Raw genomic sequence first — 19,984 nt, 5'->3', positions numbered from 1 at the left:
CAGTAAACTTTCCAGAGGAAATACATGCCCAAAACCAAAAGAACATTTCTGGGTGAGTATTCCATTTCCTGTCGACTCCAAGAGTAGCAACACAGTCCTTTAGCCTAGGAATTCTGAGCTGGAGCTTCCTTTCGTCACTGAGAGACATGCCCTAGGCCCTGCTTCCTCTTTGTAAAATCCAGATGGCATCGTATCCTTAGGCTACCTCATGGACTTGAACTGAAGAGCAAATAACATGTGTAAAGTATACTCACTATACAAATTAAAGGCAAGAATGGAAGACGAGACTATAAGAAGCTGATCCAGTTCTGTTATGGCCAAACCTGAGGTGCCATTCATTTCAACGAGTCCAGGGTCCAGCCCCTACTCCATGGCTAGGAGCACCCTCTGGAGATTGGGGCAAGTTCCTAATGACCATATACTGCTGAGAAAGCCAGATACCATCTAGCTTTCTCCAGTTCCTCCCAACTCTTCGCAGTTCTCATTCTGTATGGGAGAAGAGGGGAAATTAGAAACAGAAGAGGAGGGCCAGGAGCTGTGGCTCATGCCTGTAATCCCAGCACTTTGGGAGGCCGAGGCGGGCGGATCATGAGGTCAGGAGTTCAAGACAAGCTTGGCCAACACAGCGAAACCCCGTCTCTACTAAAAATACAAAAAAAAGTTAGCCGGGCATGGTGGCAGGCGCCTGTAATCCCAGCTACTGGGGAGGCTGAGGCAGGAGAGTCTCTAGAACCCGGGAGGCAGAGGTTGCAGTGAGCCAAGATCGCACCATTGCACTTTTAGCCTGGGCAACAAGAAAGAGACTCTGTCTCAAAAAAAAAAGAAAGAAAGAAAAAGAAACAGAAGAGGAAAAGAGATGCAACTAAAAATTTCCTGAAAGGTAGTACCACGATTGGATTTTCCTGTAATTTTCTGACTTGTGGGCACTAAAATTCTCAAGAGTTTGCATTAACTTTCTTTGTAGTTTACCTAAACTTGGCTCAAAATAACCCCCAAAAGTCCCAATAATTTTGTCCTATAAAATTCTGAAATGGAAGAGGGGCCGCCTTGCACCTTTTGCTGGCCCCGGGTCTCCCAGGACCTCATACAAGTGATACTCAGCTATACAGGACAGCGATTTACTCTACAAATTGCCAGGAACAAAAAAAATAAAGACCAGAAGCTGAGTTTTTACCCATTTCCCCTAAATGACAAAGAAACACTTGAAAAGTGGTAAAAAAAAAAAAAAAAATAGCAAGATTGATGGGTTTCTAGTAAATACCAGTTACTATGTAGTGACCACTTCACTCCAGACTCTCTTGACATCAGACGGGGGATTTGATATTTAAAACAAAGTACAGTTCCAACAACTTTTTCCTCTGCCTGAAGACAATCAAGTAAAAGATCCCTCTTAAAAAAAAAAAAAAAATTCACAGAAGAAACAATTGGAAGATGAGAAAAAAGTATACCTAAAAGCCAAATCAGAAAAATCACTTGTATTAAATGAGGCAAAGAAAAATATAGTTAACACAGATGTGCTCCCTGAACACGCAATTACTTGATTCATCTGCCTTGGTGAAGCCACTGGCTTCCAAAACCAAGAAGCATACAAAATACTTGTTAACTCTTTTCTTTTTGAGACAGAGTCTTACTCTGTTGCCCAGGCTAGAGTGCAGTAGCGCAATCTTGGCTCACTGCAACCTCTGCCTCCCGGGTTCAAGTCAAAATACATGTTAACTCTTAAACTAGTTAAACAAGATTAACTAGGAAACCAGAATCTACCTTGGAAACACCAGTTAACTAAAATATGGATATAGGTGGTTTTCACACATCTTTTGAGTATCTAAATTTTACAACTATTACTTTGATAATTTCAAATTCAGAAGGTATTCAACAGTCTTTGGAAACCCAAGAAGTGCTTGAAATAACTACCAATCATCTTGCTAATCCAAACTTTACAAATATTCCATGAAAATCAGGTCAGCACAGGATAATTCATTCTTATTTAGCACAATTAATCAAATAGTTGAAGAATTAAACACAAATAAATAATCTATTATTGCCATTTTTCTAAACCTGTAGTTAATTCTTTTATATCTGCCCAAAAAGAAACCAGGGAAATGGAAGACATAGACATTGAAGACTCCTTACATAAGGATGTAAACTATGGAAGATTCTTTTCTTTTCTTTTCTTTTTTAAAGAGACAGGGTCTTGCTCTGCCACACAGGCTGGAGTGCAGTGGCACCATAATAGCTTACGTTAGTAACCTTGAACTCCTGGGCTCAAGTGATCCTCCTGCCTCAGCCTCCTGAGTAGCCAGGACTACAAGCATACCACCATGTCCAGCTAATTTGTAACTTTTTGTAGAGACTGGGTCTTGCTATGTTGCCCAAGCTGGTCTTAAACTCCTGGTCTCAAGTGATCCTCCTGTTTCAGCCTCCCAAAGTGCTGGGATTACAGACACGAGCCACTGCGCTTGACCACAAATTGAACATTCTTACTGCAGACAAGACACAACTAAAGAACATTTTTGGCAGAAAGTCTCTAAGCTACATTCTAAGATAACTCTTCCTGACCTACAAACAACAAACTATAGGTAGACTGAAGTCTTTGGAAGCTCTTATAAGACAGCCAAAGCAGGAAAACTGGCTATCTGAAGAAAATGTCAGATGATAAAAAACTGTTTTACAACAGGGGATGTCACTATAGTACAGAGTAAAAAGGCTTTAAAGCTATGACTGTTTTATAAGCTTTCTCCAGCCAAATCAAACTTTATGTAAAGGAACTTTTTCCTGTATAAAGTTCTGATCTTAAGGAACTATGAGAGTGCTCTAATGTTATCAACTGTATCCTGTTCTTAAAATGCTCATTTTTAGAAAAACTAGAGAGTTGTGCTGAAGAGAAAAAGTTTTATTAGTTGATAATTTTCCAAATTAAAGTTAAAATTCAGTGAATAAATGATACGATTCGGTCATAACATGAAAGAACAAGGGCATGTTCAAAAGAACCTGAAACAGACGTCAGGTTCAGCAATCAGTCCTGGTTTCACCACTGGCATATATGGCTTGGGCAAGTTACTTATCAAGACTGAAGCTCAGTCCCTAATCTATAAAATATTTACTAGATCTCTAATAGTCTGTTTCTTTATAGTTCTTTCCCTTTTTCTTAAGATAATTTTGTTAGAACAGGTTTTCCCTAAGATTAGATATACTTTCATAATACTAGAAGTTGGCTAGAATTTGACATTAACTATTGCATTATCCTCAGTATTTACTGAATTCTGTGTTGCCTGACCTTTTGGCTATAGTTATGTATCTGTTACATAAAGGAAAATACACCTTTTATAATTTTATTCCAGTGGAACCAAACTAAGGAACTGCCCCTTAGCCGAGTTCTCAGGTGAGGTACTTCAAACTTGAAAGAATATGTATATCAGTACTTTATATGTCACTAACCATCATAATACATAGTCATTTAAGCTTAACATACTGTAGTTATACAGTTATATTTATAAACCAAAAATTTTAATGAGGTTAATTTTAAATATATTTAAGTATATTTTAGAAATCATAGTTGATATCTTTTGTTTTTTTTTTTTTAGTGATAGTACAGTGATTTATTGGAAGGGGGAAAGCACACACCCAAGAAAAGGGAGTGTGAGCGTACTCAGAGAGAGACGTGCCATTAGCAACTATTTCTTAATAGGTGTAACCTTTAAAGTATGTGCCTGCCTCATTTGTAAACCACAGAATACTGAATACTGTACATTCCCATTTATGTATATTTTATTAAAATTAATAAGCAAGAAATTATAGATAAGTGGTGATAACCTTAGGGAGATAAAGGTCTTTTATTAGGAAACAGAAATGATGGTGATATAAATAAAAATACTGTTTATATCCACACAAATTTGAAAAATGTAAAAGACTTTGTGGTAACAATAAAAATGTGAGAAATAGATGTTTCCTTAGAATTGGCAGTCAACATAATTAAGTATGTTAATGCCTATGATGGATGCTGTGCAAGTTCCTATTAGTCCAATTCTTAGTCTTTTCATCTGTTAAAAAGAAAATACTGGCCAGGTGTGGTGGCTCATGCCTGTAATCCCAGCACTTTGGGAGGCCAAAGAGAAGGGATCACTTGAGGCCAGGAGTTCAAGACCAGCCTGGGCAACACAGCAAGACCATCTTTACAAAAAATTAAAAATTAGCTGGGCACAATAGTGTGCCTGTAGTCCTCGCTACTCAGGAGGCTTAGGCAGGAGGATCACTTGAGCTTGGGAGACAGAAGCTGCTGTGAGCCATGACTGTACCCCTGTACCCACTGCACTCCAGCCTGGGTGACACAGCAAGACCCTGTCTCAAAAAAAAAAAAAAAAAAAAAAAAAACAAGAAAATACTATTAACTATCTATCTATCTTACCTGTCTTAAAATATTATTGTCTATCTTATGGCATAGTTTTGAGAATTCTGTAAGGTAAGAAACAAGTTTTTGGTCCTGGAAAACAGGAGGTGCTCAGTAAATATCAGTTGACGCTAAACAGTAAATAATATACTAATTGTTTGTAAATGCTTGATGATTCTTTTTTGCTCATATTTCACTTAGTTTCTGCAGGCTATTAAAATTAATTGGTCTTGTAAAATGAAATTCTGAAATGAATACTCTAATTCAGGGACTAGCAAATTATTACCTGCAGGCCAAATCTGGGTGTTTGGTAAATGAAATTTGTTTACATACTGTCTATGGCTCTTTTCACATTATAAAATCAAAGATTAGAAGTTGTAATTAAGACAGCATGGCCCAAAAAATCTAAAGTATTTACTATCTGGCCTTCTAGGGAAAGATTTTCAACCTCTGCTCTAATTCCACCAGCCTCAAAATACAACAGGAAAGAGCCTGTAAGATAAATCACTTTTTTTTTCATAATTTGCAAGGCCTTCATTTTATAAAAAGAAATCCTAACAAGTCTCACATTTACAGAATCAGCATTTTTGGTCACTTGAACAAACCAAAAAAAAAAGTATTTTCAGATTTATTATTGGAAAAAGTGTACTTCCCCACAAGCTCCTAAATCTACTATGCTAAACTAATTTTACAGACTTCTCAAAAAAAAAAAAAAAAAAGAACTTTAAGCTGAATCAACAAACACATTACCCTTAGTCCCAAAGTAACTTTCTGAAAGAAGTTAGCCTTAAAAGTAGGGCCTAAACAATATGCCTTTACATTAAAGTGTGTCCTTCTATTAATAGATAAATTTAAATGAGACAATGTAATTTCTGCCCATGTTTGTAGAAGTATATAATCCTTCTTTACATGAAATAGTTTTTTATTGTTAGCTTAAATAGACTTATAACACTAAGCTAAATATATCTGAGTAAGTGATAAACATTCAAAAAAGCAAAATCAAATATCCGATTTATGTTTTTAAACAAAAATGGGGTTACTCACTGAGGTAAAGGGTGAGGATCCTTTATTTCTCAGCCCTTGACACCCCTTCAGGTGGTAGATTAGCTTTCTATAGTCTGAATATGGTGGAAAAAATCTGTACATTAGAAGGGTAACAAGAGCTCGTCCACTTTCCTTTCTCAGATGTTAGTGCTTTCTCCCTTGATGAAATAAGTTGTTCTAAAGCAGGAATGAGAACAAGAACTTTGAGATGTGACGCAAAAAAAAAAAAAAAGACCCCACACAAAAAAACAGAGAAAGGTAAGCTATTCATAAAATGTAGGCTTTAAAAGAAGTTCTAGTGCTAAAACATAACCCTAAACATCATACCTGTGAGGATGGCTCCCTCAGTTGCTGCTCTACTCGCTTCATCAAAAGGAAATCCATTCATTCCAAGTTTAAAGGGAAAAATTTGAGTATGTCATCTTTTCAAATCAGATATCAAATGTCCTGCTCAGAAAATTTCTAAATAGAAAAATAACAAACTTCCCAACTGTCCTTCAAAAGGACCAGACTCATCTAATGCTTTACCCATAAGCCAGTCATAACCACATGTAAACGGTCTAGCTGGAAAAACCTGTCATACCCCAAAGATACAAACCTCCCGTCGAAGGACACTTGCAGTTCTCTCCAAGTGATCGGTTTTCCTTTTGGATTTCATTATGCTTTAATAGAAAGTAAAATTAGGTTATTACATATTATCCTCATAAAAATAATAAAATTAGTTTTTCCTGAAATATCATGGTTATCCTAAATACAGTGTAACATTACGGATCCTATAAAATGGCCAGTGAGTATCTGCCCATCTAACTAAAGTTTTGGCCGGGCATGGTGGCTCATGCCTGTAATCCCAGCACTTTGGGAGGCCGAGGCAGGCAGATCATCTGAGGTCAGGAGTACGAGACCAGCCTGGCCAACATGGAAAAACCCTTTCTCTACCAAAAATACAAAAATTAGCCAGGTGTGGTGGTGCATGCCTGTAATCCCAGCTACTCGGGAGGCTAAGACAGGAGAATCACTTGAATCCAGGAGGTAGAGGTTGCAGTGAGCTAAGATCGTGCCACTGCACTCCAGCCCAGGCGACAGAGCAAGACTCCATCTCAGACAAAAAAACGGTTAACAACCTGACAGCATGCACATTGAAGCTAAGGTGTTACCTTTCCGGGAGTTTGATATGCCTCCCACAACCGTCAGCAGGTCGGGTCTCTTTGAAAATTAACTTCAAATGACATAGAAGTCTTAATGACTCACCTGGTTAGAGTAAGGTGGCGCAAAGTGCTGAGTGTCAATCTCAGTGAAGCAGCCTCAATACGGATGGCTCCAACAGAGCACCGCAACAACCCAGGAATCATAACAGCAGCACAGGCCATGGCGCTTTCTGGGCAAACAGAAAACTGAAATTTCAAATTTTTTTTTTAAAAGTGGGGAAATATCAGACTATTTTAGAGGGTCAGTGAGGAAGAGTTTGGATTTCTGTTGGTGCTATTATGAGTCAAGTTACCAGCAAAGCAGCCAAGAGCCTAACTTCACCTTGACAAAATTTCTGCCACTATTTAGAGTTGACTCAAGGTATCTCCACAATTATGTATATAAGTATGTAATTTTTGGTAATATCAAATATTCATGTTCTCTATCACTTTCTAAAATCTCTGACCAAGTTCACATGACTAATCTTATGCTATTATAGAAGAGGGGAGATTTTGTAACTTCCTGATAATTGTATTCTAACTAAAGAGTACTGCATAAGTCTTTTATATTTCTTGTTAAGTGTAAGAGGAAGATATATTTACAACGGTTCCCAAACAAGAAGCTTAAGGTTCCCAGATATTAAAAAACCAAAACAGAAAATAATAACACTATTCCTAATAGCCCAAACTGGAAACTATCCAAATGCCATTACTACAGGAGATAAGGTAACTGTGATACATTCACACAGTAAGATATACTATACAGCAATGAAAACAAACTGCAACTACATGCAGTAACACAGATGAATTACCACAAATAACATACTGAATGAAAGAAGCCAGACCCCAAAGAACAGATATTCTTTTATTCTAATCATATAAAGTATAAAAGCAGAGAAAATGAATCCATGATGTCAGAAATCAAGTTAGCAATTTCCCTTGGGAGGTGGTAGTGACAATGTTGTTTCTTAATCTGGGTGCAGATTGCATGGGTATTTTCACTTTTTGTAAAAACTGATTAAGCTGTCCTCTTAGGATCTGTGTAGTTTTCTGTTTGTACTTGAACTTCAACAAAAAGTTAAACACACATACAGATTCTTCAACATTTCAAATTCTAAAAACTACCAGCCTATCAAGAAAAGCACTGATTAGGAGTCAGATGATATTTCTTTTTGGTTCCTTTTCCATCATTTTCCTATGTCAATTTTTAAACATTTCTTTGTCTAAAATGGCCACATTTAACATGTTACATTGCTCTATTTGTCCATCCTAGTTACCTTGAGAATAAATGAAAATGCATGTGAATACTTTTTTTTCTGAGCTTTTTGGGAGGCAGTATATAAATTAATTGTGATAAATTGCTGTTAGCAAAATATTCAAGCTAAGTGTTTACATTCCTACTCCATGTTCATTAATTTGGTCCTTCATTCAACGAGTATCTATCAAGAGTCCACTATGTGGCAGGCACTGGCCTAAGCAATGGTGCTTTAGGCACGAAGAAAACAAAAACTCTCTTAGAGAGCTTGCATTCTAATAGATGAAGACAGAAAATAAATAAAAATAAATAAATCTGATGGTGATACGTCATATGCAGTTTATTTGGTTATACCCAAATCATATTAAAAAGCTCACTGCTTCATAACTAGTCTTTAGATAAAAGATATATTTCTTCTTGTCATAGTATGTTGCAGCATCGTTGCGGATAAGCATGCTACTTGCTATTTTTCTCTTTACTAAATGAAAACAGCAGAAGGCCTCTTCAACCTCATTCAAGACCACTAAATGTAGTTTTTCTCCATTAAATGTTCTAAGTCAATAATGTTACCTTAATCCCTGAAAGAAAGAAGTTGAAACTTACCTTAGAAGTCCACGAGATTTTAGGAGTCATTAAGTATATGGTCAGCTGATTGACAGAATATTTTGGTCCTGCTATTACACTGAGACTTTTGGATGTACAGCAGTTGGAACATGGACAGCTTTTCCATGCATTAAAATTCTCACAAAGTTCCTGCAATGGCACAAACAACATATAACAATGTTTTGGGGAACTGATCAAAAGCACTATTACCTCTTAGCTGCCAAAGGAAAGGCCATTAAAATCAGTAGGCATCACCTCACAACAAGCCCACTCTCAATTACCCCCTCTCCATCCATTCTTCCCTCCATGCTTCCATTTTTTTTTTTTGATTATTTATCTTACAGCTTATTTTGTTCATCTTCCTTGCCTGTCTTTAACACCTGCTACTTAGGATATCCACCCCAGGAAACAGCAGACCAAAGGCTAGAATGACACAGTTACATGTCATTTAAGGCCAAGTTCCCTGATAAAATTTAACCACTATATTGTTAAATATGGAAATACTGTTCTGTTCAATGTTTTAGACAACTATTGCTAAAATAAGTTGTCCTCACAATAGGATACATCATTTAATGATTATGCTGTTTGAATGGTCCCCTTCTCAACTGAACTGGAAAACAAATGTTAATTTTAAATGCAGTTCTTCCCGGGCACAGTGGCTCTTATCTGCAATCCCAGCACTTTGGGAGGATGAGGTAGGTAGATCGCCTGAGGTCAGGAGTTCGAGACCAGCCTGGCCAACATGGTGAAACCCCATCTCTACTAAAAATACAAAAAATTAGCTAGGTGTGGTGTCGGGCGCCTATAATCCCAGTTACTAGGGAGGCTGAGGCAGGAGAATCGCTTGAACCTGGGAGGCGGAGGTTGCAGTGAGCCAAGATCATGCCATTACACTCCAGCCTGGGCAAGAAGAGCGAAACTCAGTCTCAAAAAAAAAAAAAAAAAAAAAAGAGTTCTCTTTAAAATCCTAAGATTTTATTTTGTAAAAGTAACCATGACCAGGAGTGCCACCTACTGGTAAATAAAGGACATTTTTATAAAATTCTGTTTAAAGTGCTTTCCAAAGCTTTATGCCAGTCCTTTAAATAAAATATAAAAAATTTAAAACCTACTAATTTTTTGAAATATGTCCGGCGGTTTCATACTGTAAGCATTTAATCAACCACAGCAGATCAATATATATCAAGTTATTTCTAAAACCATATAAAGTAGACCATCCCATCAATGTCTGTATCTTCACAGGCCTTCCCTTACCAAAAAATCTTAATTAACTTTATTTCTGAAATGCAGAAAAGTATAACAAGTGCTAAATAAAACTGACACCCATTAAATATGTAGTAAAACAAACTTCTGCAAGCAACAGATTAAATTTAACATTTAAGATTAATTACATGGTTTCAGTTCAACAGGTATACTCAGTTCATTCAACAACTACAGGGGTGCCAGGCACTATTTTAGGCCTTGGAGATATAATAAAGAACCAGACGCAAGGCCCTTGCCATCATGAAGCTTTTATTACAGTTCCAGAGACAGATAGTAGTAAACAAATAATTAACAAGATAATTATAGATTATGATGAGTATGATAAAGGGAGTAAGAGTGATGGGGTAGGTGGGGGAAATATCAAGAAAGACATCTCTCCAGTGATGACACCTTGGCTGAGATCTGAATGATGAGGAAAAGGCGGCCAAGCAAATGTTAAAGGCAGACAACTCTGGCAGAAGGACTAGCAAGAGCAAAGGTCCCAACACAGAAATAAGCCCGGCATGTTAGAGGAACCAAGGCCAGTGTGACTGGAGAGCAGTAAGCTGGTAAGAGTGAAATGAGATGAAGTCCAGCAGTCTATAGTAAGGGTAAGAATTTTATCCTAAGGGTAATGGGAAGCAACTGAAAAGTCTGAATCAATCAGGAGAAGGACAAGACCTAATTTATATTTTTAAAGGACTGCTCAAGTTGCTGTGCGAAGGATAATAGAGGGAGAGGGGCAGGAGTGGAAGCAGGAAGTCCAGTTAAAAGACTGTGGTCTAAGATTATAATAAGGTAACAGCTACAGAGATGGCAGAAGTAGATGAACATGACATATATTTTGGAATTAGAGCCCCAAAACTTGCTGATACATTAGGCAGGGTGTGAGAGGACATTGACAGAGAAAAGCCAAGAATGCCTCAATAAGCATAAATGCACTGAAATTAAGTAAGTTCAAAGAACAATCATGACATCTGTCAATTTAGAATCTTAGGTGTCACTGAGGAAGAAAAAGGGCTTCTCTTGCTCCAACAGGCAAAGAAACCTTAGTGGTAAACAAGTAGTATACACAGAGTATTTGACCGGAAATCAGCGGAACTGGGCTCAGGTGTGACTCCTTCCTGCTTTCTAATCTTCAGCAAGTCTCCTCTTGCCATTTTAACATTACCCACGCCACCTCACTGGATTACTGAGAGGAATAAATAAAATGTCTACCAAAGTACCTGGCAAGCAACAGTGTTACTAAAATCAATCCTAATACATTGACCCCTTCTCTTCCTTGTCAAACAACCTAGAGAGGTGGAGGTTTGGTATTGCCAATAAACAACTCCCTCTGGCCTGATATACAACAGCACTCATCAAATATAGTTTGCATTATACAATTATGACCTACTTCTTCTTTTTTTTTTTTTTTTTTTTTTTTGAGACAGCGTCTAGCTCTGTCGCCCAGGCTGGAGTGCAGTGGCGTGATCTCAGCTCACTGCAATCTCTGCCTTCCAGGTTCAAGAGATTCTCCTGCCTCAGCCTCCTGAGTGGCTGGGATTACAGGCACACCACCACACCTGGCTAATTTTTGTATTTTTAGTAAAGACGGGGTTTCATCATGTTGGTCAGGCTGGTCTCGTATTCCTGACCTCGTGATCCGCCCTTTTAGGAATAAATGTAAAGTTTAGTAGTCATTGTAATGTTTTCTTCAAAAGTGCACAGAGATATATTATGTATATGTGTTAAGTAAATGTAAACTAAATATGTTATCTATCATTGCTGAACCAAGTAAAGCTCATAATTTCCGTGCAAAAGTGGAATATTACATCTAAAAAGGATCTTATATCATCTCTACTCCAATCCTTTCTTAGAAGAGGAAATAAGGCCCAAAGAATGTAAATATCCAGTTGCCAGAGGTAATCAACAACTCAAGATTCCGATCCCAGATCTTCTCTCGAAAGTGCTTTTTCACTACAATGCATTTCTTCTCTACTAAGATATTAAAATGCCTACTAATTAAGTAAGACCCAATGTAATCGGTTTACCAAAACAGGCACTAGCACTGCTTTCAAGACAAAAATGCCTTTTATCTGCATTTCGCTTCAAGGCATACATAGGCCTCACACTGATAAACCTGCCTACTGACACTATTTCTTTCACAACGAAAAAACTGGTACTCACATAAGTAATTTGTTCCTGGGCTTTGGAGACAGACAAGCTCTTCATTATTTCCCAGGTGTATGATTTTAGTCAAGATGCCTAACTCTCTGTACCTCAGTTTAAAGATTAATAAAATGGAATAACATGTAAACTCCTAGAGTTGACAATTTCACTTAGTGCAATAGCTGGCACATAACTTTCCAATAATAAAAGGTGATGTTATTACTATTACTACAAATCATCGTAGTTAATAATGTTATAAGCCTGGCAAACAGAAGACTAGAACTCAATCCCTGCCTTCCAGGGCTTGGTCCTTTCAGCAACACAATTTAGGGTATTTTAAGACGTCTGGGGTGAGGAAGAAGCGGAATGTACCTGCAGCCAGGAACTAACAAGTTGACCGTCGCCCTGGGCTCAAGGTCACTCGGTGAAGCGAAATTCTACAGGAACTGTTCGTCCGTCACCAGGAAGGGAGGTCGAGAAGGCTAAGCTGCTCTCGCCTCCCCACCCCGCCTTTCCCGAGGGCCGGGAGGATGCTACCTAGCACCTGCTGCAGCCTTCAGCGGGCTATTTAAGGCGTTAAAGCAGACGATAAGAAGCAGGGAAACTTTCCCCGCTGGCACCTAGCTTGCAGACCCGGCCACGTTTAGTTGCAGGCGCCTGGGATACTCCGCGGTCCCAGACGTGACGTAGCAGCGCGGGCGAGCCCCACATTCTATTGGTCGCTGCCGCCCAATAGGAGGAGCGGTGCGCGACCCCACTGAGCAAGCTTTCAGTCTTCCCAGTGTCTCCGCCCCTAGTTCAGCCATCTCCATGGTGACCGCTACCGGTTGTCCATTTGGCCGCGCAGCGCGGAGTTGCGTCATTGCCTATGCGCCGGAAGGGCTAGTCCTTGCCCGGCGCGACTTGATGATGCCGAGCCCAGGCCGGTTCCGGCGAAGTTAAACCCTCGGAGCTGGCCTCGGTCTGCTGGGGCGTTACCCCTTCGGCCACCCCCGCTGACCATGGCAGTGTTTCATGACGAGGTGGAAATCGAGGACTTCCAATATGACGAGGACTCGGAGACGTATTTCTATCCCTGCCCATGTGGAGATAACTTCTCCATCACCAAGGTAACTTCAGGGTCCCGCCCGGCGGTTCACCCAAGCAAGCGCAGTTTGGTTCCGCCCTGTTCCTTCCATCATTGGGTAGCCTTTGCTGCGCTGTGTCACCCACGCCCACTTTCCCGTTGCTGAATCTTCCTCCTCCCGCGTCCCCCCACCCCAACTAATGCCCTGAGTTCTCTCGGTAGGCACGCATTTCTGGCCTTAGATTAGGTCAGGGAGAGGGTGGCGGAGAGCCTCTGTCTCTCTGCCCGATCCCTGCCTTAGAGTCCCAACCTGGGATATTTCTGTCGAGGAGGGGACTCGTTTTTTGTTTCCCAGGGCTTTTGGGGCGACCGAAGCTCGCCTAACCTTCCTAGGTGTTTCCCCTAAGTGACGTTTCTAGGGGAAAATGATGTCGGCATTTCTCGCTGAAGGCCCTGGGGTTCTCACCCACCTTGGGGGGAAGGCAAGCCACCAAGAGACTTGCATCTAGGGGTGGGATAGGTTTGGGGGAGGAGATGGCGAAGAGAAGCTATCCTGACCACATGGTGTTTGATTTCGTTGTAGGAAGATTTGGAGAATGGGGAAGACGTGGCAACGTGTCCTAGCTGCTCTCTCATTGTAAAAGTGATTTATGACAAAGTAAGGGATATAATTTTAAAACGCGGGAAGGGTATTGTAAGTCAGTGGCAAGGACTTAGATCAGCTTGTCAGTGATGAGTGCAGGAGAATGTTTCATTGTGCTAGGTAAAGTGCGGTATTTTTTTAGGCAGGTTTTAAACACCATTGATAAACAGCCGAATAGTAAATTAAAACGTTTAAAGTTCAGATTACGTAATTTATTTTAGCTTTAGAGATAAATCTAGCTTTAGTGAAAATTATTATTTATTAAATAGAAAGTATATAGATTATTTTAGCGGACAATTTTTTATATTTCTCTTCTATTTAATATGTAATTAAAATTGTTTAGAGCTGCTAGACTTACTTTGAAGGGAACAATTGTATGGTATTTCATGCTGGCTTATACACAGAATTCTGCATTATCTTGTTTGAGATATAATTCCTAGGTGCAGCTTTACAATTTCATTTTAGTCTTTAGTTGCCCTTTTATCTTTCACCCAAGGATGTTGACAATAGAAAAAAAATGTTATTACTGCCCACTCCTACCCAAAGTTTTGTTGAGTACTTGGAATGGAATCTTAGGTAAGGACCTTAACACTCTCAAGGATGAAGTCCAAAATGAATATAGGGAAAGTGGGGATGAGGCACAGAGCCTCATGAGAGAAGCGGGCTATAATTTAGACTATAATTTAGAAATATAATGATTCATTCTTGTATTAAAATGTGCTCTGCAACAGAAAGCAAACGGTAAGGAAGATCAGGAGTGCTGGTCTGGGAGGAAGTTGCAGTTTTCCACAGGGTGATCATGGCAGGCCTTACTGAGAAAGGCCTTAATAGGTAAAGATTTGAAGGAGGTGAGGGAGTGAGCCATGTACATATGAGGGTATGAGGTAAGAGAGTCGAGCAAAGGATCGTTCAGTGAAGGGGACCTAAGACAGGAACATGCCTGATTTTATCAAGGAACAAAAAGGAGGACAGTGTGACCAGAGCAGAGCAGGATGAGAGTAGCGTAAGAAGAAGTTGCGGATCACTTTAAGGACTTAGGCTCTTGTTGTGAGTGATATAGGGAACCATTGGGGGATTTTTGAACATAGGAGTGCTATGATCCAACTTAAGTTTTTTAAAAAATGATTCTGGCTGCTATGTTCAGAGTAGCCTATAGAGAGCAAGCATAGAAACAGGAAAACCAGTCAGGAGGCTATTACACTAATTAAAGAAGGAGATGGGTGGCTTGGACCTGGTTACAGCAATGGAAATAATGAGAAGTACTTAGATTCTGGATACGCTTTGAATAACTGATTGGATATAGGGTGTGAAGGAGTGAGACAAGGATGATTTCAATATTTGTGACCTTAATAACTGGGAGGATGGAGTTACTGTCAATTGAGGGAATGTAACTATAGGTATAGGGGTTGAAATTGTACATACTAAGTTTGAGAGGTCTGTCATCCAAGTTGAGCTGTTGAGAAGGCAATTGGATATGCATGTCTGGAGTTCATGAGAGAGATTGGCTAGCAATGTCAATTTGGGAGTTATCAGTAACAGATAGCATTTAGAGCCATGAGATTGGATGAGACCACCAGGTCTGTGAATGTAGAGATGGATAAAATACAGGACTGAGCCTTAAAGCACTACAGTATTAAAAAGTCAGGGAGGGAAGTGAGGAATCACCAAAGCTGATGGTAAAGGAGAAACCACTGAGAAAGGAGGAAAATCAGCAGTGTCAAATCCTGGAAACCAGATGAGAAAGGATTGAGGAAGTGGTGATCCTTGTCACGTGACACTGATAGGAAGCAATCGAGAATTAACCATTAGCTTTAGCAACACTGAGTTCATCTGTGACGGAGATGAGAGCGGTTTCCATGGAGTAACAGGAACAGCGCATGAGTGAAGAAACCAATGGGCAGAATACTGGTTGGAGAGAATGAGAGAACAGAAGGCAGTGAGTGTAGGCATTTCTTTTAAGGAGTTTGCTGCAAAGGAAAGCACAGACATGGGACAGTAACCAGTGGTGATAGAGGATCAAGAGAGGGTTTAAGGTGGTAGAAATTCAGCCTTCATTAGTGAATATAGACACGGAAAGTTAGATTTAACCAGGTTTAAGGTTTTCCCAAGTGAACAGTAAGGAGTGAGAGAAGAGTGGTTATAACCGACCATGGAGTTTGAACTAGGTAAAGAGAACATGAAGGGAGTGAGGGGCAGTGAAAGGGTGGTAGGATGAATATGGTGGAGGTCCAGAGGGGTTGGAATATGGCATCCAGGGTGGATAAATGACAGCAACAGAGAAGAATAGCAAGGCGGTAGTCTCAAGACATAAGATTCTAAACTGATGGGTTTTAGACAGGAAAGGAGAATGGAGGCAAAAAGGAGGAGCTAGCCCCACTTCCAATCCCTCTGGTACTAGGACTCTGAAAACACAGAGCCTCCACTAGATGGGCATGTAGGGGAAACTGTCCTTAAGAATATGACTTCATCTCAACCTCAGCACTATTGACATTTTAGGCCTGATAATTCTTTGTTGTTCAGAGATACCCCGTGCATTATAGGATGTCTAGCAGGATCCCTGGCCTCTACCGATTAGATGCCAATAGCAATCCTCAGTTGTTTCAATTCAAACTGTTTCCAGATATTACCAGTGCTCTTGGGGATAAAAGGACATTTTGAGAAAGAGGTTGAGAATGTGAAGCATTGTGCTAACAATGGACCATGAATTCCAAAGGGCACAGTGAAAGGGTTCCACATATTGGGCAACAGAGTAGCAGGGACAGAGTAGGGGCTGATCCTTCGGGAATCAGATTGCTGGAGGTGAGGGATAACCTTGGAAGCAGAGATTTTTTGTGGTAGCTGACATAAGCCAGGATAAAAGATCAGAGATTGAACTTCATTTACAAAGTAGCTAACATAGCAGATTATCCATGTTGGGAACCACATAAAGACCTGTCCCTTTTAGTTAGAAGAAGTAATTACTTTGAAGAGGACTGGTATTTGAATGACCAAATATTAAAGTGGAGAAGTTTTAGTGTAAGTAGTAATTAATACAGAAATTTAAAATATGTGGCATGTCTTTATGTGATTTCTGAGAAGTGGTTGCTCTGAACTGAAGATAGGGATGTTTGTTTATAAGGTGCTTTGTATTAAATAATGAATTCAGATGAAAAAACTGATACATGTTTAAGATTCTAATTCTGGTGCTGTCATTGGCTCTTTGAACAAGGATGAAATGATAATAGCAAACGAAAAACAAAATTAACAGCGCTGGATTGATTCTGTAACAAAATGAAGGTTTAATATTAATGTATTTATGACACGGAAATTCATTGGTTAATGTCATTTCTCACTCTGTCTTAGGATCAGTTTGTGTGTGGAGAAACAGTCCCGGCCCCTTCAGCCAACAAGGAATTAGTTAAATGCTGAAGAAGCCTTCAGGAATCCAAATCCTGAACAGTTGGAAATGAGCCCAGATAGAAATATCGAATGCAAAGCTACTGGCTTCACAGAGACAACCATTTATGATTTGCTGTTCTGTGAGAGTGTGGATTCTTTCTATCAACTGCTGATATCATCTTCAGGAAGCAAGTCCATAACATGACATATCTGGATTTTGTGCTTAGAACCTTAAATTGGAAGCATTCTTAATTATGCATCTAAATTTAAAAGAAGATAATTTCAAAACAGTGCTTTCTTTCCCTTGGTTTCATCATTTTCATATCTTAAACCAAATTACTTCAGTATCTGACAACAGCATCATCTACCTCAGTCATTAGGATTTCTTAATAAAAAAGAGATTGTATTTTTGACTTGGTTATTAAGATGATTAAAATTAGCCCTTCCTTTGAAATATGACATCAGCTTTGCTGTTCTAAATTTAAAATTAGTTGCTTCATCAGTACCACACTTCCAGTTTCTGTACCAAGCCAGTCTCCTCAGTTTTCCCATTAGAATGGACATGTTCTGTTCAGCGTGTCATTTCTGTAATGCTTCATGCAGAGAGTTTGGTCATAGTATTAAAGAGAAAATACAGTGAGGTCACAATGTCTCCAGAGCTAAAAGTTAGTGAACAAGAAAGAAAGTCCAAAATGAAGTGATGAAAGAATGAGAACTTTTCTTATATTCTGCATATTCCTTGGAAGTCCGGACAAGATGAAAAGAAAAACATCCAAAAGAAGTGAAACTGGTGACAGAATGAGAGGAGCAAAGCATACCAGTGTAGTAAATGGAACGTTTGAATGACTTTGCCAGGTCAGAGCAAGTAATATTTCTGTATCTGAGTTTTTGTTTGTTTTTTGATAAGGCTAATGAAATTGCATTCCAGATAGGGGTTAATGTCAAATTTCCATGGCTGGTAGCTGTGCTTTTGGCATATCACAGTGTTGTGTCACTACAACAAGGTAAAGCATCTACAGCGGAGAATGAGCTTGAAAATGAGAGACCTATTGTGAATAAATATGCCCATGAGAGCATATTTAATAAGCCTCTATAACATGCAGCCAAACCAGACATTCACTCCTGCAGAGAAATGTTGCCCTGGAGAAAAAGAAATATATAAAGATAGGCTATCACCCTTCTTTTGCTGCAGTACTAAGAATAGCAAGAAATTAGAATCATTTACATTGGAAATTTGAAAATTCCCTTTATATACACAATTTTACTGTGTATAAATAAAAAATATTAATGCAGTGATGTCTGTCAGGTTGTTTTAGGAATGGCTCCTGCAATTAGAAAAATAGCTTGCTAGAATGTAAATGTTCTGTTACTTACTGGTAAATGTACCGCACACATTCATTGGAGGTTAAAACAAGTGAGTAGCCTTTTTTACCTGCCAGCAGCATGGCTGTGTGCAGCCACTAGGCTGAGACAATAAATTACCAAAAATTATAATGTACCGAGCTGAAAATGCTCGGTACATTATGTGGCATATTCTGGATGTGATGAGAAATCTCATTGCCATTTGGGACACTGACATCCCAGAAGTAATCCACAACTGCTTTGCAAAAGCAAAGTGACTGCTCAGATGAACAGAGCAGAGTACTCACTCGCTATGGTGGCATCAGCTGCAAAGCGAAATGAACTGTCCCATGATCATGTTGATGGTTTTCTAGATACTGCCAACATGTTAGCTCTTTCTGATGCTGATGAGTTTCAAACACGAACAGACGCCCTTGATATGGGTTTGCTAAGAACACAGAAGAACAGGAAGAAAAGTTGCCAGGTTCACACATCCCAGGAAAAAAGAAGCATAAAAAGCATTAGCAGTCAGTGACTGATGATAATGCTGCAATAATGGGAATGGTTTTGTTTCTAAACCAAATTATTTCTAAATCAAATCATTTATTGCTTTGTTTCTAAAGCAATTGAGTCACTAAGTTTGTGAACTGTAAGAGAACACATCAAGATTGAATCCTGTGTTAAGCAGAAGGTAAAACCAGAGCCAGGCGCAGTGGCTCGTGCCTGTAATCCCAGCTACTCAAGAAGCTAAGGCAGGAGGATCATGTGAGGCCAGGAGTTCAAGACTAGCCTGGGCAACATAGAAAGACCCTGTCTCTAAAAAATTTTCTTTTAATTAGCAAGGTGTAGGGCCTTGAGCAAATTGCTTGGGCCCAGGAGTTTGAGGCTGTGGTGAGCTGTGATCACACCACTGCGTTCCAGCCTGTGTGACAGGGCAAGACCTCATGCCTAAAAAATAAAGAGAAAGCAGAGTAAAACTGGACTCTTGAGATACGACTAAAGTTCTGTGTGATACGTATGCCTTATTTAGCTCAAGACATTTCTGGAGCACCTATAAAAACTGACTTGTAATCCAGGCTATGTCTCTTTTTAGCTTCGTAATCTTTGGCAAGGCCATTGGATTCTTCAGCTGTACAATTAGGAGACTCGATCAGGTGATTTCCTTTCTCAGCTGTCAGTTCTCTAATTTCAGGCTTGGTAGCTTGTAGGAACTGAAATTGCAATTAAAACCTTTATAAACTCAAACTAAATCATGAATTACAGAAAAAGTCCATTCTTCCAAAACTTGATGTTACCACACAAGTTTAAAATATGAAGTCGACTGTTTAAAGGATTCTGCATATATTCTAGTGTGCACATTCAGAAACATTTTTCTTGGAAAAACTACCCAACATTTTTTATAACTGCACATATTAATTTATTGCCAGAATAAATTGCATTGCATGCTAAATAAAGTCAGATAATTCAAATCCATTTGCTTTTATGTAGTTTTTCTTCTAAATGTCAACATTTTGAATTAAAATGTTTATGATTTTATATGAGGTAGAAATCTTAACTGCTTTGGGGTATTGTTAATAGACTTTTTGTTATGGACAGTAGTTTTTAAATAAGGAAATTGCCAATTTCTACAGTTTGGGCTCTGGATTTCTATTGTTATTTGGGAAAAAAATAACTGAGTCAAGTGGTAGTAAGA

General features: G+C 39.1%; 2 protein-coding genes and 1 pseudogene across 29 annotated transcripts in view; 2 read left to right on the top strand and 1 right to left on the bottom strand.

The window, feature by feature from the left end:
* The window catches only part of OXNAD1 (oxidoreductase NAD binding domain containing 1), an 87,278-nt gene extending 74,551 nt beyond the window's left edge, over nucleotides 1-12,727 (bottom strand). For 8 of the 27 annotated variants that reach the window (XR_010155128.1, XR_010155127.1, XR_001712986.4 and 5 more), the window contains exons 1-4: nucleotides 12,236-12,727; nucleotides 8,471-8,620; nucleotides 6,677-6,819; nucleotides 6,027-6,090 (exon numbers count right to left, since the gene is read on the bottom strand). Coding sequence is in view for 16 of the 27 variants with exons in the window: in XM_054681551.2 (XP_054537526.1) it covers nucleotides 6,027-6,090; nucleotides 6,677-6,819; nucleotides 8,471-8,500 (237 nt within the window). In the remaining 11 variants the exon portion in view is untranslated. Of the gene's footprint in view, nucleotides 1-5,428; nucleotides 5,606-5,755; nucleotides 5,792-6,026; nucleotides 6,091-6,676; nucleotides 6,820-8,470; nucleotides 8,621-12,235 lie in introns of all 27 variants that reach the window. The other 19 variants (XR_010155130.1, XR_010155131.1, XR_010155132.1 and 16 more) reach the window with 7 other exon arrangements.
* Nucleotides 1,710-2,806, top strand: LOC104005513 (THAP domain-containing protein 5-like; annotated as a pseudogene).
* A 40-nt stretch (nucleotides 12,728-12,767) lies between the features above and the next one.
* On the top strand, nucleotides 12,768-19,764 carry DPH3 (diphthamide biosynthesis 3). Of its 2 annotated transcripts, XM_516312.6 has the most exons (3): nucleotides 12,778-12,972; nucleotides 13,513-13,587; nucleotides 16,915-19,764. In XM_516312.6, the coding sequence occupies exons 1-3, from the start codon at nucleotides 12,865-12,867 to the stop codon at nucleotides 16,978-16,980; spliced, it is 249 nt and encodes an 82-aa protein (XP_516312.2). In that variant the 5' UTR covers nucleotides 12,778-12,864; the 3' UTR covers nucleotides 16,981-19,764. The 2 variants fall into 2 exon arrangements, with proteins under 2 accessions (XP_003309697.1, XP_516312.2); XM_003309649.6 differs by lacking the exon at nucleotides 13,513-13,587 and having other exon boundaries at nucleotides 12,768-12,972.
* The last annotated feature ends 220 nt before the right edge of the window (nucleotides 19,765-19,984 follow it).

The sequence above is a fragment of the Pan troglodytes genome, chromosome 2 (assembly GCF_028858775.2).
Source record: "Pan troglodytes isolate AG18354 chromosome 2, NHGRI_mPanTro3-v2.0_pri, whole genome shotgun sequence".
Taxonomy (NCBI): domain Eukaryota; kingdom Metazoa; phylum Chordata; class Mammalia; order Primates; family Hominidae; genus Pan; species Pan troglodytes.
This window is presented reverse-complemented; position numbering and strand designations above follow the sequence as displayed.